Source organism: Lontra canadensis, unplaced genomic scaffold (genome assembly GCF_010015895.1).
Source record: "Lontra canadensis isolate GAN:19392208 unplaced genomic scaffold, GSC_riverotter_1.0 scaffold1, whole genome shotgun sequence".
Classification (NCBI taxonomy): Eukaryota; Metazoa; Chordata; class Mammalia; order Carnivora; family Mustelidae; genus Lontra; species Lontra canadensis.
This window is the reverse complement of record NW_022630995.1, coordinates 54,025,064-54,050,290: the sequence shown is the minus strand read 5'-3', so window position 1 is coordinate 54,050,290 and position 25,227 is coordinate 54,025,064. Positions and strand designations below refer to the sequence as shown.

The 25,227-nt window shown below is 36.3% G+C and overlaps 1 protein-coding gene across 1 annotated transcript in view; it reads left to right on the top strand.

Annotated features, from left to right (window-relative positions):
- Positions 1-678: 678 nt before the first annotated feature.
- Positions 679-25,227, top strand: part of NCAPG (non-SMC condensin I complex subunit G) — a 52,101-nt gene continuing 27,552 nt past the window's right edge. Inside the window, exons 1-13 of the mRNA XM_032854450.1 lie at positions 679-879; positions 1,787-1,990; positions 2,659-2,887; positions 4,875-5,020; positions 5,287-5,371; positions 6,797-6,989; positions 7,441-7,590; positions 12,766-12,906; positions 14,440-14,563; positions 15,742-15,828; positions 16,152-16,331; positions 18,655-18,765; positions 21,432-21,551. Of these exons, the coding sequence (XP_032710341.1) occupies positions 769-879; positions 1,787-1,990; positions 2,659-2,887; positions 4,875-5,020; positions 5,287-5,371; positions 6,797-6,989; positions 7,441-7,590; positions 12,766-12,906; positions 14,440-14,563; positions 15,742-15,828; positions 16,152-16,331; positions 18,655-18,765; positions 21,432-21,551 (1,881 nt within the window). The 5' untranslated portion in view covers positions 679-768. The remainder of the gene's footprint in view (positions 880-1,786; positions 1,991-2,658; positions 2,888-4,874; positions 5,021-5,286; positions 5,372-6,796; positions 6,990-7,440; positions 7,591-12,765; positions 12,907-14,439; positions 14,564-15,741; positions 15,829-16,151; positions 16,332-18,654; positions 18,766-21,431; positions 21,552-25,227) is intronic.

Sequence of the window (25,227 nt, the reverse complement as noted above, 5' to 3'; positions counted from 1 at the left end):
TCGGGAGCTGGTGCATCTAGAATAAGCTGGGTCTAAATTAAATCATGCCTCTCTTTACAGCTCTTCCCAGACTGCCTCCCTTTTGCAGACCCTCCACCAGCCGCGGTCCTAAAGTTTAAAATGACGGAGGCGCGCTTCCATCAGCAGACCTCGTAACGCCCCCCTCAGCAGATCCGGAACGTTTGCTTTCTCAGGGGAAGCCGGGCCGCTGCCCAGCCTCCAGCACGCCCTCTCCCCCTCTCGACGGATCTCTAAACGAACCCCTACGCTTGGCATCCCCAGCTCCCCTATTTAGCCGGAGCAGAAACTGTTCCCCTCAGCAGATTCCCTGTTCTCACCCATAGAAGATCCTTTCTTCTTTCTCGTCCCACGCCCAGGGGTACGACCCGGATAGGCCTGGCACCACTACCTCTGCCTGGCGGCAAACCGCCCTTCGGCAAGCGACCGATACCACTTCCGGGCAAGCCAACTACCCTCCTTTTACAAACGCCACTTCCCACGCGCAAAACCGCCGCGCAGATCCTAAGCGCATGCGCCCAAAGTGCCGTACTTGAGGGAGGTGGACCTCTCTGTTCCCGCTCCCGCGGCAGTCTCGCGGTATTTCCTTCTCCCGCGGGAGTTATTTGAACGCTCTGGCGGTAACTCCACCCTCGGTGCTCAGCCACGGGCTAACCCGGACCTGAGGTGATTTTGTATCCTTGACCTGCGCTCTGTAGGGCGTCTGCAGCCGGCAGCAGACGAGGCTCGTCCCGGCCGGGTCCCGCCGCCATGGGGGCGGAGAAGAAGCTGCTGCCGGTTAAGGAGGCCTTTCAGCTAGCGCAGCAGCCGCACCAAAACCAGGCGAAGCTAGTGGTGGCGCTGAGCCGCACCTACCGCACGGTAAGCGCGGCCCGGGGTCTCGGCCGCCGCCCCTCGCCCTCCTGGGACCAGCTTCCCCCAGGAGCCTCCCATGGCCCTCCGGACTCCAACCTTCTGAACCAGTTCGGAGAGGCCTGGAGGCCTGCCCGACGTCGCCCGGGCACTCCCTCTCCCCAGCAGCCTTCGGCGCGAACCGTTAATTCTTTGTGAATTTGGAAAGCAACGTTTACAAGCACCTGGCCGACCAGGCGCCAAGTGTGGGGCCGCTGGGTGGATCCTGAACGGGGAGGTTCAGCGGTTGTTGTCCCTCAGGTCACCGCCCACATCAGGAACGCCAAAGTATTCACACTTAAATTGAATGGAATCACCGAATAACAAATTAACCATTTAAACCCGGATCTTTCTATTTATGTAACTACTGTTTTGAGTGGTGCCTTAAGAAGAATAGGACAATGACTTTCGGGAAGATAAATTATTTTGAGGTCCAAGAAAAACTAAGTTAGTATAATCGGGTTTAAGGATGTGAGATAGGATGTGAAAAGGAAATTGCTGTGTAAAATTAAGGCTAAACGTGGTAAAATATGAAAGCCATTGTCGATTTTGGGTTGTTTAATGAAGAAGCCTATTTTTACTAATATCTGGCACCAAGCATATTGAGAATTCAAGGGTATTAAGAGTCAAAGGAATCCTTTGACTCTTAATCAATATTCACATTTGTTTTCCTTGGAAAAGTACATTTCTCTGGAGAGAAATTTGTGCAGTTTTTTTTTTTTCCCCTTTGATAGTTTGGAAACTGAGCTGAGAGTTTACTAAATAATGATTTTAGTTTTTCTGAGTTATGACTAGGGCTTTCAGCAGTCTTCCGGTACTGTTGGGAGAAAGGGATTGTATCAGTGCAGTTTGTGAAGGGTTTCTCTTTGTCTTTCAGGTGGATGTTAAAACAGTATTTCATGAGGAGTTTGTTCATTATCTTAAATATGCTATGGTGGTCTATAAACGTGAACCAGCCGTGGAGAGAGTAGTAGACTTTGCAGCCAAGTTTGTTACTTCATTTCACCAGTCAGATATGGAAGATGATGAAGAAGAGGAAGATGGTGGCATTTTAAATTATTTGTTTACCTTTCTTTTAAAGGTATGAAAACTGGAACTTTGGGGAAGTATTGTAGAAAATTTTGCAAATTAAAAGGGCCATGGGAGTTTATATGTCTTAGAGAATGAAATATATATATATATATTTATTTATTTATTTTTTACAGAGAGAGAGATCACAAGTAGGTAGAGAGGCAGGCAGAGAGAGGGGGTGAAGCAGGCTCCCTGCAGAGAGCTCAATGTGGGGCTCAGTCCCAGGACCCTGAGATCATGACCTGAGCTGAAGGCAGCGGCTTAATCCACTGAGCCACCCAGGCGCCCCAAGAATGAAATATTTATTAACTGAGAAAATGTCTGTGAATGAGTCTCTGCCTTTTGTAGGAAATACTAGAACTGTCATTGAGATTAAGAAATGGACTTAAAATAACTGCAGTATTAAGTTTTTAATGATCTCTCTTAGCCAGTTCTCAGAGCATTTTAAATGAGTTTTCTGTTTTAGAAGTAAAGTAAGAATTCCTACAAAGAGAAGTATGCTCTTGTAATTTAGCTTATTCTTAGGACTGTGTGTATTGTGAGACTTTTAGTATGCATATGGATAAAGGTAACAATTGTAGTTTCTCTGCGAGTGAAGAACTTTAGTAAGTTTCTGAATTCTAAACAAATTCAAATGATATGTGATTATAAATAAATTGTGATTTGTTCCCATTTCAGTCTCATGAAGCAAACAGCAATGCAGTTAGGTTTAGAGTGTGCCAGCTCATAAACAAGCTGCTGGGAAGTATGCCAGAAAATGCCCAGATTGATGATGATTTGTTTGATAAAATTAATGAAGCCATGCTTATTAGATTGAAAGATAAAATTCCAAATGTGAGGATACAGGCAGTTCTGGCTCTTTCACGACTTCAGGATCCCAAAGATGATGAATGTCCTGTTGTTAATGGTATGTGTAACTTCCTAAATTCTTTTTCATTTCCTTGACTTTGTTAAATTCTCAGTAGAGAGCTTTTTTTTTTCCCCCCCTCTCTCTCTCTCTATGTGGAATAGTATAGGTCAAATATATATATATTTAATTTATATATATATTTATAGTTTATATATATAACCAAATTATATATATAATTTATATTAATATATATATGATTTTTTAAAATACCCAGGTAGCCACCACCCAGCTTAAAAAAATAGAGCATTATCAGTGCCTTTGAAGTCTACCTTATGTCTCACCCAGTCTCCCTCAGAGTTAGATTATCCTGAATTTTGGGTTAATTATTCTCTTGTCTTTCTGTTTAAACAATTAGCCACATGTATGTATCTTTAAAAAGTTTTGCCCATCATTTTTGTATGCTATATGAGTCATACTTCTCTGTACTTTCCAATAATTATTTATAATTGTAACATTCATCCATATTGATATATTTACTGTCTTAGAGCACTCTGTTGTATAAATTGTAACATAGTTAATTATTTCTAATAATGACAGACCATCTGGTTTCCAGTTATTTTGCTCTACAAAAATGGTTTTGTTGCTTTGAACTTCTTATCACGGCTTCTGGTGCGCAGGTTAAAGAGTGTTTTCTGGGATATATACCTAAGGTGGACTTGTTAGGATATGTGCACATTCAGCTTTATTAGATAAGATACAAGTGTTCTACAAAACAGTTTACCAATTAATAACCCCAGTAACAGTGCATAAAAACATTCATTGATCCATATTCTTTCCAGTGTTAGATTATTGTCAGATTTTAAAATTTTTGTTTATCTGTTTGTGTGTGTGATATATATCCTTTTTATGCATCTTTTCATATATTTAACAGTCAGCTGTATTTCTTCTATATAATGCCTATTAATGTGTTCTCATTTTTCTGTTGTCTTATTGATTACTTATTGATTTGGAAAGAAATTTTGGAGTTGGTGTGAATTGTAGATCTTTTTAAACTTTAGATGGCTCTTTGTTTCACCCTCTTTGGGATATCTTATGTTAGAAATTACAAATGTCAGAATTAATCAGTCTCTGACTTTATGACTTGTGCTTTTTTTCTTTTCTTTTTTTTGATTTGCACTTTCTTTTGTTTAAGAAATTTTTCTCTGCCTCTGGGTTTATAAAGATACCATATTCCACCTTTCCGTATATGCCTATCTACATTTTGGGCACATTTTCATTTTTCTCTTTGTCCTTGTTACTAGTTTATAGTCAGTTTTGATTAATATTTTTTGGTGTTAAATGGTACACGTAATATTGTATAAAATAAATGTTTAATAGTCAACATGTACTTAAGTATAAAACTGGGGACAATTTGAAAAGTAAGGGTGAATAAACATTTACATACAGGGAATGGATTTGGTTTCAGGGAGTAAAACGAGAACTTTTTTTTTTTTTATAAAACCTTATTATTTAAAATATATTGCCTGCTATGCTAGCCTTTCTTCTAGATCTTGATTAGCAAAGACATAATCTTATTGATGGATTTTCCATGATCTTTAGGGCTCTTTGTTTTTAGTTTTAGCCTTTGTGCCTAGTCTATTGACAAATTTCTTATTCTATTTTTCTAAAAGGAAGTTGGCAGAGAAAAATCTATCGCTAAAATTAAATGTGCAAGACTAAAAAATGAATTTTTTTTTTTTTAAGATTTTATTTGTTTATTTGACAGAGACCACGCGAGAGAGGGAACACAAGCGGGGGGCGGAGTGGGAGAAGGAGAAGCAGGCTTCCTGCTGAGCAGGGAGCCTGGTATGGGGCTCCATCCCAGGACCCTGGGATCATGACCTGAGCTGGAGGTAGACACTTAACAACTGAGCCACCCAGGTGCCCCAAAAATGAATATCTTTATAAAACATGTTGTCAGATATCAAAATGTGGGCTATCTTATGACTGTGGTTAAATAGATAATATTTCTTTAGTGTACTAAAATGTATTGCTCTATTTTTAGCATATGTTACTTTGATTGAAAATGATTCAAATCCAGAAGTTAGGCGTGCAGTGTTATCATGTATTGCACCATCAGCAAAGACTTTGGCAAAAATCGTGGAGCGCACCAAGGATGTAAAGGAGGCTGTCAGAAAGCTGGCTTATCAGGTAAATAGGCCTAGTAACTTGTGTAGACATATTCTTAAAATACTTTTGAAAAATATTTGGCATGTAATAATGATTTCTTTAATTTTTATGGATTTTTATGGATGGAGAGTATAGATAATTTAGGTAGATTCTTATTACATTGAATGTGTTACCAGATATTAAATTGTTTTGGAAATTCTGGGTTATTAGATGGAGATATTACTAGTTATGAAATATGTAGACTGTGTTGAGTTTAATGACCACCTTATCATTACTATCTCTTTAAGGTTTTAGCTGAAAAGGTTCATATGAGAGCTATGTCCATTGCTCAGAGAGTAATGCTCCTTCAACAAGGTCTTAATGACAGATCAGGTAAGATAGACTTCTGTATATACAAAACATTACTAGGTTTTGCTGTAGTAGATTTTGAAGATTTAGAAAGCATGTGTCCTTAATTATGTCAAGTAAGCTTGTCATTGACATGGCCTGTCAAAGTTTAGCTGGTTACATCATGTAGAAAACATTTCAAAGGGTTAAAGATCCTGGTAGTTAAAGGAGCGGTGTTTTTTAAAAAAATTTCCTGTGTTTTACAAATGAAGAAACTATATCTGAAGGCTATATAGCTAATTTATATCAGAGGTAGGGCAGAAACTCTTTTCAACTCTCTCATATAAAAAAGTGCTATCTATTCCCTTATTCCTTTTGTGTATTTCTTTTCTTTTTCTTTTTTTTTTTTTTGGTATTTGAGAGAGAAAGAAGCAGATGACCTCCCACTTAGGCTGAGCAGGAAGGCCTGACACTGGGCATAATCCCAGGACCCTGGAATATGACCTAACCTGAAGGCAGACACTTAATGGACTGAGCCACCCAGGCACTCTCCCCTTTGTGTATATCTTGATAGGAATGTGTGCCATGCTATAGAAACAGAAATTAGGAATGATCAGAGTAGCGTAATTTTCCTTTATTTTTTCTCTCTTTTTTTTTTTTTTTTTTTTAAAGATTTTATTTATTTATTTGACAGAGAGATCACAAGTAGGCAAAGAGGCAGGCAGAGAAAGCGGGGAGGGAAGCAGGTTCCCTGCCAAGCAGAGAGCCGGATGCGGGGCTCTATCCCAGGATGCTGAGATCATGACCTGAGTGGAAGGCAGAGGCTTAACCCACTGAGCCACCCAGGCACCCTTTTTTTTCCTTTTTCTCTCTGTTAAAACTAGAGACTCTGCTTATAGGAATGATGAGGAATAATGTATTTTAAATTTCCAAACCCCATGAGAAGACTAAGGTAGCTTAATTTTGCTATAGCAAGAAAACTTGAGTTTTAAAACATTGTCAGCAGACTAATGACTGGGAAGATGACTAAAAACTAAGAATAAAGTTTGTTCAGTGATACATGCTTATATGATTCACTACTGCAAAGAGCAGTCATGTAATAGAAGAAGTCAGGCATCAGGTAATAAAATCGCTATCATAATGTTAGGACTAACACTGTAGTCATTGAACCCTGGGGAGAAGGAATGCAGAAATTTTTGTAGGCTGTGATAGTGGTTGAGCGTTTGGGTTTGGGCCTTTTCCATTTTCATTAGAAGTAAGCAGCATTGTGACTTTTGCAATATTATTGTACCTTTATTTTTTTCTTCAGTATTTTTCTTTGGAAAATACTGAAATACTCTTCTCATTTTTATTATAAATTTTGGTTTTATGTTAACATTAATCTGATAAAAGATAATTAATATAGACAAAATACAGGAAATGGAAGCTAGAGGGAGCCTCTGTTCACTTATATTTCAAATGACTTAACAGATCCTGTGAAACAAGCAGTGCAGAAGCATCTTCTCCAAGGCTGGCTACGTTTCACTGAAGGAAATATATTAGAGTTACTTCATCGGTTAGATGTGGAAAATTCTTCCGAAGTGGCAGTCTCTGTTCTTAATGCCTTATTTTCAGTGACTCCTCTTAATGAACTGGCAGAAATCTGTAAAAATAACGATGGCAGGTATATTATTCATTACTTGTAATGTGATGCTCAGGAACTTCTGCAATTACAATTAGTTCTTTTCTAATTACTTCAGACTGTTTCAGTAGCTTTTGTCTATCTCACTTGTGTTTTCTTTACTCTGGTTGATGTCTTTTCTCTTTTATCCTCCTTGTGTAAGAACTCACTACCTTATCATAGACTACTTTAGCTGCATTCTTTTTTTCCCCCATTTTTGCATTAGTTTACCATGGAAAGTCCAACAACATGCTTCCCTCTTGTATGCTTGCTTGTTTGATTCTTTTTCTCTAAATATTTTCATTTGTGTGGGTGGATAGGATAATGACTTTGCAAATTAAAAGGATGCTAGTTTTAAAAATCAGGTCTGCTTTTTATTTCCCATTTTTTATATCCATTCAAATTTTTAACTTTAAGATTATTCTTTTTCTTATTCTCTCCCTTTTAAATGAAGGAAACTGATTCCAACAGAAACGTTGACTCCTGAAAATGCTTTGTATTGGCGAGTCCTTTGTGAATACGTGAAATCGAAAGGAGATGAGGGTGAAGAATTTTTGGAGCAGATTCTGCCAGAGCCCATAGTATATGCAGAGTATTTACTAAGGTAAAATTTTTTCTTTTTGTTTGAATTGTACTTTTCTTCCTGCATGTGTCAACCCTTAGCCTCCTCTTTCAAAGTCATGCTTGATTGGGGGTCAATTAAAAACCATTTTTTGGCTAGGCAGGGATAAATAGGAATGTACATTGAGTCTTTCTGAAGAATATTCTGTGCTGGACAGTAGACTGAGAGAGTAAAAAGTCAATATGTTTAGGGACATTCCTTAAAACCGTTAGGATGTGATTATGAACATTTTTCCATAAAGTTGATAATGATGATGTGTTAACTCTTTGAAATTGGTTGGCAAACCTTTTCTGAGGGTCAGATAGTAACTATTTTAGTTTGTAGACCTGTGTCATAATGACAGTTCTGCTGTGGGGGGTTCAAAAACAGCCAGAGAATATGTAATGAATGATTGTAACTGTTTTCCAATAAAACTTTTTTCTACTTATATGGACATTAAATTTTAATTTCATATAATTTTTATCTGTATATATTTTCTTTTTTTTTTTTTTTACATTTTTTAAAAAAAGATTTTATTTATTTATTTGACAGAGAGACAGATCAGAAGTAGGCCCAGAGAGAGGGGGAAGCAGGCTCCCTGCTGAACAGAGAGCCTGTTGCGGGGCTTGATCCCAGGACCCTGAGATCATGACCTGACCCAAAGGCAGGTTTAACCCACTGAGCCGCCCATGCACCCCACATCTGTATATATTTTCAAATGTATTTGCGTATACATCCATGTGTAAACAAACTTCCATTTAAAAATGTAAAACTTGGAGCACCTGGGTGGCTTAGGTCATGATCTCAGGGTCCTGGGATCGAGCCCCACATCGGGCTCTCTGCTCAGAGGGAAGCATGCTTCCCCTCTCTCTCTGCCTGCCTCTCTGCCTACTTGTGATCAGTATCTGTCAAATAAATAAATAAATCTTTAAAAAAATAAAAATGTAAAACTCTTAGCTTACAAGCTGTATGAAAACAAGCAGCAGGTTGTATCTGGTGCATGGGCCATACTTTTCCAACTGACAAGGTGAACCTTGGTGGCTAGTTTAATATAAATTAAAACTTTCACTTTTTGGCTTTTTGTTTTTTAAAGCTTTTTCAAGATATACCTTTTTCTTTATTATTCTCATTTCACTTTAAAATTACTAAGTCAGGGGCGCCTGGGTGGCTCAGTGGGTTAAAGCCTCTGCCTTCAGCTCAGGTCGTGATCGCGGGGTCCTGGGATCGAGCCCCATGTCGGGCTCTCTGCTCAGCGGGGAGCCTGCTTCCTCCTCTCTCTCTCTGCCTGCCTCTCTGCCTACTTGTGATCTGTCTAATAATAAATAAATAAAATCTTAAACAAAAAATAAAAAATAAAATTACTAAGTCAAATATGAATGCAACTCTTGTCAAAATTCAAATATAGAAATATGTAGAAGAAAAATATGGAATTTTTTTCATCTCCTAATTCCTCAATTCCATTTATCTGAGTTAACGATTTAGGATATACACTTTCAGACCTCTTTCTTTACATTTATATACACATATATTAAAATACATAATTTTTAAAAAATTTATATAAATTTATTTAAACAAATCACACGATACATATTTTTGTTTTTTTTCCCAACCTCTTATATCTGTGATCATTATATGTTGGTGCATATAAATTTACCACGCTCTTGACAACATATTATCCCATAGTATGATGGCAATGCTTAATTTACTTCTCTGTTAATGGATGTTTAGTGTGATTCCAGTTTTCACCGATAAAGTTAACTATACATTTTATGTGTGTTTGGGATTTTATGGGGTTGATTCCCAGAAGTGAAATTGCTGGGCCAAAAGTTTTGGTAGATTTTGGTGTGTAGATTTTTAACTTTGTGCTTTTGATGCATTTTTTAAAAAGCTTCTTCCATATAATAGGAATTGTAGGCCTGAATTCTCTTTATGTGGAATGTAGTGTTCTGCTTTTGCTTATAATGATTCCACATTAGTTAGGAGGCAAAACTATGAATGCATTTTAATTTGCAGGCAAAATATTGAATCAAGGATAAATATCTTAAATCTGAGCCAAAATGGAAACTTACAGCCTGAGTTGATAGTAACATCATAAAAAATATGTGTGAATCTACTGTTGCAATAGTAATTGTTTCAGACTTCACTCTTTAATTAGAGTGTTCATTATAATGCTGTTTGGGCCATGTTGCAGTATGTCCAAAATGAGTCTGATGCAATGCTTAATAATATGAATTAATATAAAAGTAGTAAATGCTTATAGAAAGTAAAGAAAATATGAGGAAGTAAATATTTAAGTAATAGAGGGAGAGCCTCTTCTCAAGGATTGCTTCACAGATTAACTCTTAATTACTGAAATCCATAGGTAAGGAGCTTGCTTCCCCTGGCTCTGAGAAGTCAGGGATTCTTATAATTCCTCTGTCACTTAATCTGTGAGTTTTGAAATAGGTAACTTTTTAATCTTTTTTTCATTTATAAAGAAGAAAACTTTGAAAATTATATTTTAATTTTTTTTTTTTTAAAGATTTTATTTATTTATTTGAGAGCGAGACAGTGAGAGAGAGCATGAGCGAGGAGAAGGTCAGAGGGAGAAGCAGACTCCCCATGGAGCTGGGAGCCCGATGTGGGACTCGATCCCGGGATCCCGTGATCAGGACCTGAGCTGAAGGCAGTCGTCCAACCAACTGAGCCACCCAGGCGTCCCTATATTTTAATTATTATTGAAAGAATACCTTAGAAAAAGAATGGCTTTCTTTTTGGAGCATCACTAGATAGGATTAGCTTATTCAGGTACAGAAACAAAATTAAATGGAAAAATTACTTCCTCATAATCTCAGAGAAGTATTTTCAGACATATTGTAGCAGAAAGAGGTAGTAACTCAGAATTCTGATATGAAACAATTTCCTGTTACCTGAGGTATTCTCGTAAAGGAAGAAATCAGGGATATTAAATTAGGCTTGCCAAATATGTGGAAGAAAAAGAGACATCAACACACGTTTTAGAAAGTGACCTTAAGTATAAATTCTTTTTTTTTTTTAAAGATTTTATTTATTCATTTGACAGAGAGAGAGAGCACAAGCAGGCAGGGAGGCAGGCAGAGAGGCAGGCAGAGAGAGAGGAGGAAGCAGCCCTCCGCGGAGCAGAGAGCCCGATGTGGGGCTCGATCCCAGGATCCTGGGATCATGACCCGAGCCGAAGGCAGAGGCTTTAACCCACTGAGCCACCCAGGCGCCCCTTAAGTATAAATTCTTGAAGAGAGCTTTAGGAAAAGGCTTTCTTATTCTTGAGTGCTCTTCATTGTAATGAATGTGTTTAAAAATAGTTAAAAAAATTATATCATGGTAATTAAAATTGGTGAGTCCATTTTAAGTTGTATTTGTGCAGTTTGAGATTTGTACTCTATTAATGAAACAACTACTCTTTGAACTTATTTAAAAAATTATTTTTAAAAAATTTATTGATGCTATGCATTGTGCTAAAGCTGGAGTGGTAAAGTACTCAAATGGGAGGGAAGGATTCAAAGATGAGTGAAGGTTTTATAGCCTGTCAGAAACCAGTAACTCTAAGCTAATGATTTTGATAATTATTAGCTTCTTTCCTTTAGTTTTCTACTAGAACCCAAAGAGTGCTGATACCACTGAAAGTCCTAATCTCATGGCCAGAGATTTGTGACCTTTTATTTACTCTTGGTTATCATTTTATAGGCGAGTCAGTTTATTCATCATACATAGTTCTGCAGTTTTTATAACTTGATTTTTGTTGACATTTATTTATTTATTTATTTATTTATTTTTTAAAGATTTGTATTTATTTATTTGACAGAGAGATCACAAGTAGGTAGAGAGGCAGGCGGAGAGAAAGGGGAAGCAGACTCCCCTCTGAGCAGAGAGCCCGATGTGGGACTCGATCCCAGGACCCTGAGATCGTGACCTGAGCCGAAGGCAGAGGCCTAACCCACTGAGCCACCGAGGCGTCCCAGTTGACATTTTAAAAATGACATTTTTCATCAGGATTGTTTTTCATATTACTTTCAGCCTAAAGGCACCAATTGTGTAAGCTTAAACTCCTAATTCTACCTTTAAGTAGCCTTTTTTGTTCACACAAAAAGAGAGATCTTTTGGTAGGCTGTTGAATTTTATCTAGGTGAGGCTTGTAAAAGACCTTAATTTGAGCAGGGATAGTAAGAATAAAAGGGTAGTTGATAGTACTTGTTTAGGAATATCTACACTAAAATAAGAACAATACAGATATTAGTAGGGCCTCTAAGTAAGGATAATACAAATTCGTGAAGCTCTATTTTTCTGATTTTTTAAAAGGTCATTGCATTCTTGTATTACTTGCATAATTAGTATTAATTATTATTTTTAAGCAAAAGAATAATGGTCAGTTAGGGATGATGAGTGAAGACTAGCTCTTTATGAAAAATTGAGTTTTTAGGGGCGCCTGGGTGGCTTAGTTGGTTGAGCGTCTGTCTTTGGCCCAGGTCATGATCCCAGAATCCTGGGATCCAGCGATCTACCCCCATGTTGGGCTCCTCGCTCAGTGGGAGCCTGCTTCTCCTTCTGCCTCTGCCTGCTGCTCCCCTTGCTTCTGTCAAATAAAAAAAAATCTTAGGAAAAAAAAAAAAAAAGCGGGGGTACCTGGGTGGCTGAGTTGGTTAAGCATTTGTCTTGGGTTTAAGTGGTGATCTCAGGGTCCTGGGGTGGGGTCCTGCATTGGGCTCTCTGCTCAACGGGGAGTCAGTCTGCTTCTCCCTTTCACTCTTCCTCTGAGCTCTCTCTCTCAATAAATAAAAATCTTTAAAAGAAAAAAAAGAAAAATTGAGTTTTTATTAAAGGGATCCAAGACTCTAATTGAGAATACTGGTTACATTGAAATAACGTTACCAATTTGAGAGACATAAATACGTGCTTTTTGAAAATTTCCCATAAGAAATTTGAATCTGTAATGAGTATATTTTCCAAATTCTTTCTGATTCAAGCCCATAAGTTTGTTTGCAACGGTTCATAACAACCGCATAGAGTTTATTCTTTAGGCCAAATTAGTATAACATGGTATAAACATCCATTTGGTTGAAGTTCTATGAACTGAAAAAGACCCTTTTCTGACCTCATGGGGGACCTGTTTAATGTTTTTTTTTAAACAGATTTTACACATTTTATTTATTCTGCTTGTTTTAGTTATATTCAGAGTATCCCAGTTGTGAAAGATGAAAAGAAAAATGATTTTTCCTATATTGGAAATTTGATGTCAAAAGAATTTATAGGTCAACAGTTGATTCTAATTATCAAGTCTTTGGATACAAGTGAAGAAGGAGGAAGGTATGTCTAAATATTAATTCTTATCCTAATTTGCTCTTTTAATATCCTGTATTGAAATATATTCTTGTTACAGTATGATTAAATATATTTATATTTAACCTAGCTCTCTACAGTGCAATAGAGTTTTCTTTTTCCTCTTATCCGTGTAATATCTAGCAGGAAATACACCTTTTCTCTCTGTGTATACATACGTGTATGTGTGTGTGTGTGTGTGTATGCACTCACATACATATATACTTATACATAAATGTAATTGACTCCCTGAGCCCTCATCCCACCTCTGTGGAGTCAGAAATCCACATAAAACTGTTGACTCTCAAAAACCCAATTATTGGGGTGGCTGGGTAGCTCAGTGGGTTAAGCCTCTGCCTTCAGCCCTCTCTGCTCAGCAGGGAGCGTGCTTCCCTCTCTGCCTGCCTCTCTGCCTACTTGTGATCTCTCTGTCAAATAAATTAATAAAATCTTAAAAAAAAACCAAAACTATTAATAGCCTATTGACTAAAAGCTTTACCAGTAAGCATAACACAAAAATTGATGTAAACAGTTGATTAACATGATTTCTATATTATATGTATTATATATCATATTCTTATAATAAAGTAAGCTAGAAAAAATGTTATTAAAATCATAAGGAAGAGAAAATAAAGTACTGTACTGTATTTCTGGAATTGTACTGTACTATGTATGTACTATATATATATATATATATATATATGTATATATTTGCCCATATATATACATGGGCAAAAATATGCATATAGGTGTTACCTGTGCATTTTGTATCCATTTTGTTCATATATATGGAAATACATTCAATTTTTTCAGAATAAATCAATAAAATTGCAGGCTTTGCTTAAAGATTTCTATTACAGGGGTGCCTGGGTGGCTCAGGGGTTTGAGCCTCTGCCTTCGGCTCAGGTAATGATCTCAGGGTCCTGGGATCGAGCCCTGTGTCGGGCTTTCTGCTCAACGGGGAGCATGCTTCCCTCTCCCTTTCTGCCTGCCTCCCTGCCTACTTATGATCTCTCTTTGTCAAAAAAAAAAAAAAAATCTCTATTACAGAGAGGGCTAGTGATACTATCTGAAAAAAATTTTTTTAAAGATTTTATTTATTTATTTGACAGAGAGAGATCACAAGTAGGCAGAGAGGCAAGCAGAGAGAGAGGAGGAAGCAGACTCCCTGCCGAGCAGAGAGCCCAACATGGGGCTCGATCCCAGGATCCTGGGACCATGACCTGAGCTGAAGGCAGAGGCTTTAACCCACTGAGCCACCCAGGTGCCCACTATCTGAAAATTTGATTCACTTCTGATATTTTGTCATTTCATCATGTTGATTTATGACAAATTGTAGGGCCATTTATAAAAAAATACTTTTTTGCAGAACATGAATTTTTGACCTAATCTGTACATATATTTTGTACGTATAGTGATAAAAAAGAACTGATACAAATATAATTAAGTCTGCAGAATAAATGTTAGAGATAAAATGTGTTTCTGTCATGGTTAAATGAAAATAGTTCTTTTTGAATGTAGGAAAGGACTACTGGCTATTTTACAGGAGATTCTTACTCTACCCACAACCCCAGTATCCCTACTTTCTTTTCTTGTTGAGAGATTGCTCTGCATCGTTACAGATGATAATAAGAGAACACAAATTGTAAGTAATTTTCTTAATTGTTGATAAAGGTTAAAAGGTTTTGGTCAGTGAGATTGAGGATTGTCGTTTTCTTTTCAGTATTTTTTGCTGTATCTTCACAATTGCTTTTTGTCTTAGTCTTGTCTATTAAATTTTTAGTTTTTAAAACTGAATGTCTCTCCCACACATGCATTTGAAAAATTATCCTCTCTTCCTATCATTCTGTTGAATCAGTTTGAGTAGAACAAGTTAGGGTAGAGGGGACAGGTGTCTTGATCACTAGAGTGTTTGAGTGTTTGAGAGCTGGCTTAAGTTAGACACACTTAGGTTCAGATCCCTTCTACTTTCTGGCTTTGTGATTTTCAGCAAGTTATTTAATTTAGCCTTTTTACATGTCTGTAAAATGAGAATAACAATAAGACCTACCTTGTTCAATGAAATAGTATTCATCCAGTACTTGGTAAATACAGAATTAAGTGTTACCTATTATTATACTATTGCCAAGTATCATTTTTTCGGTGGTAGCCAAAAAGACCTGTATCAGTGCTTTTCATAAATTCATATAATCTTTGCATTGCAAATTAATTGAGGGGTTGTCTTTTCCAACCCCTTATACATACTTGTACATAAATCCTTTCTACAACATACAGCATTCCCAGTTAGTGGTTATCCAATGTCTGCTTAAGTACCTTCATATGGATGTAACCTTTTCCTGAATCAGTCAACTCTTGTGTCCCAGTGGCTCTGAAAGGAAAGTCTTTAGTCATGCTGGCATTATTTATGCATTCTATACCCAAAGGAAGAATAAAAGCGTATTCTGTTTTTCTATATTTAACTCCTGTGAAGCTAAACTAGGGAGGGAGTTGAGGAATGTAGACAGAGAATTTTAGGTTTTGGTGCCTAAGATTAGATACTATATTCATTTTTCTTTGTTTTTCAAGCATTGTATGAGGGAATTTATCTTCAGTGTCTATGTACCTGTTTACCTTCTCATAATCTTAGAGTTTTTAGTCAAATATATTGTTTGGTCATCCCCTCCCCGCCAAGATTGTCTAGCAAGTAGAATGTGTGCTTTACTCTATTCTGCTCTATTTTTAAAGAGATTGTGGATACTATTTGGAGTTCTGTGTAGCAGTTTGGTTTCATTTTATGATATAGAACATATATTAAAGGATGTGCTCCAACTTATAATTTATCAGGTTACAGAAATTATTTCAGAGATTCGGGCGCCTATTGTTACTGTTGGTGCTGATGATCCAGCTGATGCAAGAAAGAAAGAACTCAAGGTAAATTTCTTCTAAATTAAATAAATGCTTGAGTATAACATAGCTGGGCACGTCTTTTATTTCCTCTTGCTGTCCATTTTCAGAATTGTTCTCACTGAGTCAAATTATTGATTAACAGTTAAACTATAAGAGTATCTAAAATGTTAACCAGATTATGCAGTCTGAAAGATTTGCCCTTCTTTGGATCAGGAAGACCACAACTTTTTGTATATGCCTGATTCTGCTTAACTTCTGGGTTGTCATAATGTTAAATATTACTCTTTAGTTTGCTACAGATGTTCATAATAATAGCTTTTGCTAAAGCAATTTATATCTTTCCTTAGATGGCAGAAATAAAAGTTAAGCTTATTGAGGCAAAAGAAGCTTTGGAAAATTGCATTAACTTACAGGATTTTAATCGAGCATCAGAATTAAAAGAAGAAATAAAAGCATTAGAAGATGCCAGAATAAACCTATTGAAAGAGACAGAGCAACTTGAAATCAAAGAAGTCCATATAGAGAAGGTATAGATAACTTTATCACACTAAGTTTCAGCTGTTATTAATCATCTCAACTATACTTTTTTTCTTTCTTAACTCAGAAAGCTTCCAGAATATCCTTACTATGGAGGGCTTTTTAGCAGTATCATGAATTAAGATGAAAATAATTTTTTTTCTCTTGTTCCTTTTTATTTTAGGCTTTGAAAGGAAGGCCTTGATTAACTTTAATTATTATAACTGGGACTTTATTTGCTTTCCTGTCATGCTAATCTCTATAATCTGTAGTCTTTCTTCCTTGCTAGGGAAACTTACCTTCCAGTGTTTTCCTTTGTGTGTGTGTGTGTGTGTGTGTGTGTGTGTGTATTTTGAATGCTTTAGAGGAGGAAAATGCATCCATCTATCCATCTTTTTCTTTGTGGAAAACTCCTGACCTTTCTGAGCTAGGAAAAGAATTTCTATGGTAACTATACCATTATACAGGTAATTTTTAAAGCTTAACTACACTTTTTGTTTTTAGAAAAAGCTAAGTAGTTTTGTTATTTTAAATAAAATACTAAGCATTTTATCTAGTAACACTTAAATCTGAGTTTCAGCAGTTATTTATTTTTTTTAACTTCATTGGTTTGATAAACTAGTCATATTTTAACATAAGATAGAATGGTATCAATTACTATAATATTTGATGGTATCAATTACTATAATATTTGATATTTTCAGGAGGTCTTTTAGAATTCTGCTTTTGTAGTAAACATCATTATTATTTTACTTCAGTTTAGGAAGTGCTGATTGGAGTACGTTCATAAGGGGAATACTGAATAGGGAAGATTTACTCTACAGGGGCGTTTTGTAAGTTGTGCTATGTCCTTGGCACTCTGTAGCCATAGACATTCCTGCTCCAACACTCCACTTTGAGTATGCCTGAATTTTATTTTCATAACCAGTATCTTATTTTGTTTGGCAGTCTATGGATCATTATAGGTTCTTAATTTGAGGAGTGGATTTAAAGTGAAAAATGAAAATATAAACTGAAAAACAATATAAACTGCAGGTCTGAATTGGGAAAATATGAACAAATATGGTTTATCATGATTAATATCATGAACAAATATGGTTTATCATGATTAATAACTTGACTTCCCTTGATCTTTTGTGTGTTTATTTGTCCTACTTAAGGGTTATAAATTTATTATAGTATAATTACAGAATAGCATAATAAATGGTATACGCAGGGAAGTTATAGGGGTTTTATGGCAAGGTATCTAACTCAGGTATGGTGGTGTTGGCTTCCCTAGGGGAAGAAATGTTTTCACTTGACGTCTGAGTAAAAATTAGTAATGTAAGCTAACATTTACAGGATGCTTTTTCTGTGGTGGTCACTGCTTCAGGCACTTCGCAAGTGTTTGATTCTCACTATAACCTTATGGGATGGTGCTATTTTCATTTTATAGAGGAAAAGTAACTTGCCCAAAGTCACACAGATAGTAAGTTGTAGAGGCAGGAGTCATATCCAGGCAAGTTAGGCAAGTGGCTTTAGATTTGTGCCTTTAGTGCACTCTGTCTCTCCCTGATGAATTGTTAGAATGCAGGCAGGTGGAAGGCATGTGGGAAGGCTCAGAAATTAAAGAGTACCTGCTATGTTTGAAAACTTCAGGTCCACATGACTAGAGATTTGAGGGGGGATAGGTAAGAGATAAATCTGGTGGAAAAATTAAGGGCCAGGTCTTATAAGGCCTTGCATAAGCAATATTGAAAACTTTCTGGCTTGGCCAAGGATCATGGTGAACCACTAAATGTTTTAAGTGGTAGAATGAGATTTATATCTTCGTCAGAAAATGTGATAAGAGCTTACACAGGTATAGTCGTTGAAGACTACTATGTTATAATGTAGGCTTGATATGACTTCAGCCAGAACAAGATAATGATGGTGGATGTGGAAAGAAGTAATGGATTTGAGAAGTATTTAGAAATTAGTAAGAGGGAGAAGAGTGAGTTAAAAATGTATTATAAGTCTTTTGGTTTGGACATTTGGATAGATGATAGTGTTATTTATGGAAATAGCACAAGAGGAGGGATTGGGATAGTGATGATTTGATTCTCTTTTGGACATTTGAGTTTGGGAAGTCTGTGGAACATATATGAGGAAATGTCTTGTAGTAATTGTATATATGAATCTGAAACTTAGAAAATAGCTGGGTCAACTCATGGATGGTAAATGGAGTTGGAGGTCTGGATAAGATTCCCTAGGGAGTGTGTGTAGAGACAGTATGTTTACCCTGGAAAAGCTAACATTTAAGGGATAGGCAGAAGATATTCTTACTAATGCAGAGTATTTTGTGTTTCATTTTAGAATGATGTTGAAACACTACAGAAGTGTCTTATTTTGTGCTATGAGCTGTTGAAACAGATGTCCACTTCAACAGGAATAGGTGCAACCATGAATGGCATCATTGAATCTTTGGTATGTTTGTGGCCTTTGAGGCTTTATGTTTTAGTCCACTCCTTCTTCGTTTCATAAGTAATAAGTTCCTTGAAGTTCCAAAGAAGAAAAAGATGACCATCTTAAACATCTGATAAATATCAGTGGTAAAAAGAAAAATTATATAGTGGGTACTTCATATTGTGAATGTTAAATTAAGATAATGTATATAAAAGTCTTGGTATATAAGTGATATTTATTCCTTTAAGAAGTATGAAAAAATTATGCTAGAAAAAGATGTAGAATATCTTCATTTTTTGATAGTAAGAGGAAATAGTGAAAAACATTAGGAATATTTAAGTACTGGAATCTTGCTATCTAGAAAGACTATGAGACTGTTAACATTGTGAGTCCTGTGAAAGGAATTTTTTTTCCTGTATATTTAAAGGACTTTATACTCAAGTAGCTTTTCAAAGGTAATTCCCATGTTAGTGACCATAGGGACATAAATACTGCAAGACTGTAGTAAAACAACATTGTCTGAAAGCGATATAATTCAAACACATGTAACTTTTCATTTTCTGTAGTCAAATTTAAAAATTAAAAAGAAACAGGTGAAATTAATTTTAATATATTTAACCCAATATACCCAAAATGTTTTAATGCCTTCATTTACTCAATAATAAACTATTGAGATATTTTACATTCAGATCTTGGTGCTGTCTTTTTTTTTTTTTTCTTTTTAAGTAGGCTCTCTGCCCAGCGTGGAGCCCCATGTGAGGCTTGCTTTTCCGACCCTGAGATCAGAGCTTGAGCTGAAATCAAGAGTCAGACACTTGACCAACTGAGTCACCCATGCTCGCCTATACTAAGTCTTAATAGCGCATCTCAGTCTGGTGTAGTCATATTTCCAGTGTTCAATAGCCACATGTGCTCAGTGGCTACAGTATCACTTAGTGCAACTCTAGGGTATTGTTTTTACAAGTGCTACTTATCCAAAGCAAATTTTGAATGTGTCCAGACTCTTCCAGGATTCTCCCCTAATTGTTTTTACTTGGGATTATTGAAAAACAGCCAATTAATATAATCTAAAATCAGGTTCCTTGGATTGTCATGAGTTTCTAAAGTCAGTAAAGAAGACCAATTATTGTTTATAACAATGTAGAGCTTCTGATTAAAAGATTTTACTAAACCATTAGAATATAGCTTTATTCTTAGTGAAGCAAATGTCTTCAGTAAAAGTAGTACTTTAAAGTTCTGTTTGCATACTTTATGTCTGGTCCTATTGTAAGAGAATGTTAAACTATCATATAATTACACAATTGAAGTAGTATATATGAAGACTATACATGTTGGAAAAGATACTCAATTTTGAGTGAAGAAAGAACATAAAATTGAATGGTCATAATGGTTTTAAGTATACAAAGACAATTATGTCTAAAGATTGAAAGATACTAGAGGGATGTAAATGAGTAGAGTATTTAGATAGAGGAGTTAAAGTATTTTAATGAAGTTACTGTTTCTAAATAAAAATTGTAAGTTACTAATTGAACAAATATTTATTGAACATCTACTGTATACTAATTGTCAGTGATAGTGCACATGGGATATAAAACATGTAGACTGCCCTTGTAGATCTTCTGGTCAAATGAGAAGGGACATCAATCAAATAAACAAGTGGAAGGTTATGCCATTGATAATTGCTAGGAAGAAGAGCTATATGACCATATGTGAACTTGTAATAGTGGAATTTGCTCTATTCAGGGAAGATGACTTTGATCTGATGTTTGAAGGGACATCAACTATGTGAAAAAGGGAAAGAAGAACATTCTAGATTTGCTCTTTCCAGTAGAGCTACAACTAGCCATGTGTGGCTATTAAAAACCTGTGTCGATGGCGCCTGGGTGGCTCAGTTGGTTAAGCGTCTTCCTTTGGCTCAGATCATGATATCAGGGTCCTGGGATTGAGTCCCATGTTAGGCTGCCTGCTCAGCTGGGAGTCTGATTCTCACTCTCCCTCTGTGCTCTCTCTTACTCAAATAAATAAATAAAATCTTTAAAAAACAACCTGTGGCTATTAACCATCCAAACTGAGATGTGCTTCAAGAGTCAAAATACATTGGGTTTTGAAGACTTGGTACAAACAACACAATGTAGATTACCTCAATTTTTTTAAATATTGATTACATGTTGTAATGTTAATATTTTCATTATATTGGGTATAATGTATTAAAATTAGCTTCATATGTTTCTTTTTAATGTGCATAGTATAAAATTTAAAATAACCTGTGATTTACATTATATTTCTTTTGAATAGCACTGAATAAAAGACATCAAAATCAGTATAAACAAAGAGCAAGGGGTAGCATGATATAAAATGGTACTAAGAAAGACTATGCAATGAGATATATGTCATGTAAGGGAGTTTTATCTTTGCCCTGTCAACATTGGGAAGCCATTGAGTCACTTTTAGCAGGTGGAGGGGGAGGTGTCTCATGATCAGACTATATTTCATTCTGGCTACATTCTTCTGTTTCAGCAATTTAATATTTACCTTTTTTTTTAATTGAAAATTGAGTTAGACAATATGGATAAGAAGTAGATCTATAACATCATACAGAAATTATCTATTTGACCATGTTTTTAATATACTGTTATAAATTTCTTGTCCTTGTCAAAATTATTTTTAATTAAATTTATTTAATTTAGATTCTTCCTGGAATAATAAGTGTTCATCCTGTAATAAGAAATCTGGCTGTTTTATGCTTGGGATGCTGTGGACTACAGAATCAGGATTTTGCAAGTAAACACTTCGTATTACTATTGCAGGTAGGATTTATCCTATGACAAAATCTGGGTTGTATTTCCTGAAATAAGTACTCAGAATCTGTGGAGATCCTGTGAGTGCTCTAAATTTAATTTATTCCAGGGCTTATTAATGATGATGACTATTATGGATGACTTTTAGGGACAGGATGATTTCTACCTTTTTATTTCTTTCTTATTAAAATAGAAAAATGAAATGTCAGTTATTTAAGGTATTTTTTTTTAAAGATTTTATTTATTTATTTGACAGAGAGAGAGATCACAAGTAGGCAGAGAGGCAGGCAGAGAGAGGGAAACAGGCTCCCCACTGAGCAGAGAGCCCAATGCGGGACTCGATCCCAGGACCCTGAGATCATGACCTGAGCCGAAGGCAGTGGCTTAACCCACTGAGCCACCCAGGCACCCTTTAAGGTATTTTTTAAATTAAACATATAATTTATTCTATGCCCAGCATTATTCTAGGCTTAGAAAATAATAAGATGGGGGTGCCTGGGTGGCTCAATCAATTAAGCATCTGCTTTCAGTTCAGGTTGTGATCCCATGATCAAGCCCTATATCGGGCTCTGTGCTCAGTGTGGAGTCTGCTTCTCCCTCTGCCCCTGCTTCTGTTCTCTCTCTCGTACACTCTGTCTCGTGTGTGTACTGTCTCTCTAATAAATAAATAAAATCTTTTTTAAAAAAAAAGAAAATAATGAGATAGGTAATGAAAAAAAAACAAGATAAAAGTTGCTGTCCTAATGGAGTTTACATTTTAGAAGGGTAAACACATAATGAAAAATAAACAATATATGCTGGGTCAGATTGAGAAAAGCAAAGAAGACCTAGTACAAAAAAAACAAAAACAAAGAAGAAGGGTTAGGAGTAGAAATAGAGGGATCTCTTTCATCGGAAAGGCCACACTAATAAGTTGAAATTTGGGTCACTACTAGAGGAAAGTGGGTGAATGAATTATGTTAGATATCTGAGTAAGATGTTTCTGAGGAGAGGGAAGAACAAGGGAAGGGGCCCTGAAGTAGGACTTTGTTTCACATGCTCAAGGAACAGGGTAACTGTCGCTAGGGCCAACAGCAAAGAGAATAGTAGGAGAAAGGATTAGCAGTCAACAAGATCTTCTACGGAATTAATAGATTTCACAGTGAATGAAATGGGAAAGAACTAGAGAATTTTGAGTAGAGGATTATTAGGATCTGACTGAGGTATAGTGTAGATATAGACCAGAGGTTAGCAAACTTCTGTAAAGAGCTACAGAGTAAATATTTTGGACTTTGCAGACCGTATGGTATGTCTCCAGTATTATTCTGCAGTGCAAGTGTGAAAACATCCATAACAATATGTATATGAATTAGTGTGGCTGTAGTTTAGTAAAAATTTATTTATGGACACTGAAATTGGAATTTCATATAATTTCACATGTAATGAAGTTATTTTTTTAACCATTTAAAGATGTAACTCTTCTTAACTTTAAGGCTCTGTAAAAACAGGCAGCAAACTGGATTTAGCCCCTTAGCCATAGTTTGCACGTCCCTAATATTAACTGTAGGGGTACAAGTATGGAAGCAGAGATACTCATAAGGAAGGTATGCAATAATCCAGGAAAGAGATGATAATGGCTTGCACCAGTATTCAAGTGGTTACTGGGGTTGCAAAAGGGGTGGTAGTCTAAGTTTGGAAGACAGCATCTTTAGAATTTGGTGAGGAATCTGATGGGACATGCGAGAGAACAAGGTTAAAGGTAGCTGAGAATTTTAGACAAAAGAATTGGAAAGATAGACTTGCCCTTTCCAATGATGGGGAAAACAGAGGGAATGGGTTGTAGGGCAGGTGGATGAGATAAGGAGTTCAATTTTGGGCATGTTAAGTTTGAAGTTTGAGTTCCAAGTGGATATATCAAATAGGCATTTGTATGTGAATTTGGAGATAGGAGGGAAGTGCAAGCTGGAGAGATGAATCTAAGTCTTTGTAATAGTATCCAGTGCTTAGAGACTGGATTTTACGTGAGCGATGAATGTAGATTGATTAGAGATCTTGACTTTGTAGTTCCCGAGGGCTTAGGTCACATTTAAAGGAGAGATCAAGAAGAACCAGTACAGACTAAGGTGAAATAGACAGTAAGAGGACAGTAAGAGCACTTCCTAGAAGACAAATGAAAATGATACTTTATAGGGGCTAGTATCCCCTGACTGTCCAATGCTGGTGATAGGTTGATAAGGATTTATAATTGACTGTTTGGGGCAAATAAAGAAATGTTTGGTGATGTTCATGAAAATAGCTTATGTGGAGGGCAAAGCTTTATTGGAGTGGGCTGAAGAGAGAATTATGAGAGAAGAAGTGGGAGATAGCCAGTGTAGACTATACTATTTCAAGATTTCATTTTTGTTAGGAGAAACAGAAATGGGAGGTAGCAAGAGAAGGGTTTGGAATAAAATGAAAAGCTTTTTGGTTTTAATTTTTTTTTAAGGTGGAGAAAGAAGATTATACCATGTTTATAATGAATGCTAAGGGCAATGGCCCTGTTGAAAGGAAAAAAATTGATAATATAGGAAGAGAAGGCACTTGCTAGAGTGCTGTTGAATAGACAAGAAGAATGAAATCTAGTGTATCAGTGGGATATATTTGACTTTTTACCTCCTTTGGACATCTGTCTTTAACATTTAGGCCTGGCTTAACTTCAGAAATATTCCTCGTTCCATTTCCCTAAATGAAAGGACAATGTGACTCATGTAGCATCTGGTGTTGCCAATATAACGGTATAAAAAAGCTACAAGGAATTTTAGTGCAAATTGGTTGCCAGCAGGTATATGAGAGTACTTTGCTCAATTTGAAAATAACATGTGACAACACAGATCATCATTTTCATGAAAAGATTATTTTAAAAGACTGAAATCTTGGGTGTCTGGGTGGCTCAGTTGGTTAAGCATCTCACTCTTAGCTCAGGTCATGATCTCTTAGGGTCCTGAGATCTGGCAGTGTTGGTCTCAGCAGGAATCTGCTAGAGATTCTCTCTCCCATTGCCCACCCCAAATAAATAACTAAATAAATCTTTAAAAAAAAAAAAAAAAGCCTGAACTCAACCAATAATAGATTATTCCCTCAGCATGAAACCCTTATCTTGGAACATCTATCTATCCATCCATCCATCCATCCATCCATCCATTTATTTATTTATTTATTTATTTTAAAGATGTTATTTATTTATTTGACAGACAGAGATCACAAGTAGGCAGAGGGGCAGACAGAGAGAGGGAGAGAGGGAGGGCGGGCAAAGAAGGCCCAGGTGCCCCTTGGAGCATCCTTTAATATTGCAATCACATTACCAAGAGAAAGAAAGCATACAGTTAGAACTTGGGGAAATTATATGTCTAGAAATGGTCAAACTGCTAATGGCTTATCAGAGGAAGAAAATTAAAAACATACTTACGTCAAAAGATAGTCATAGGAATTTCAGGGTTCTAACTACCTTTTCTGTATCATTTGGCATCTGATCAGTTTGTTTACTGTACAGTGATGAAATTCCTGTTGATGCTTTGTTTATAGTTATCATGCTATGCTGCTGTTGTCACAGAAAGATTTCTGTTATTGTTAGATCCTTTTGGAAACTTGAAATGTCGGTAGTATCTTCAAAATGATGTGAAGTTCTGGGGCGCCTGGGTGGCTCAGTGGGTTAGCCCTCTGCCTTCGG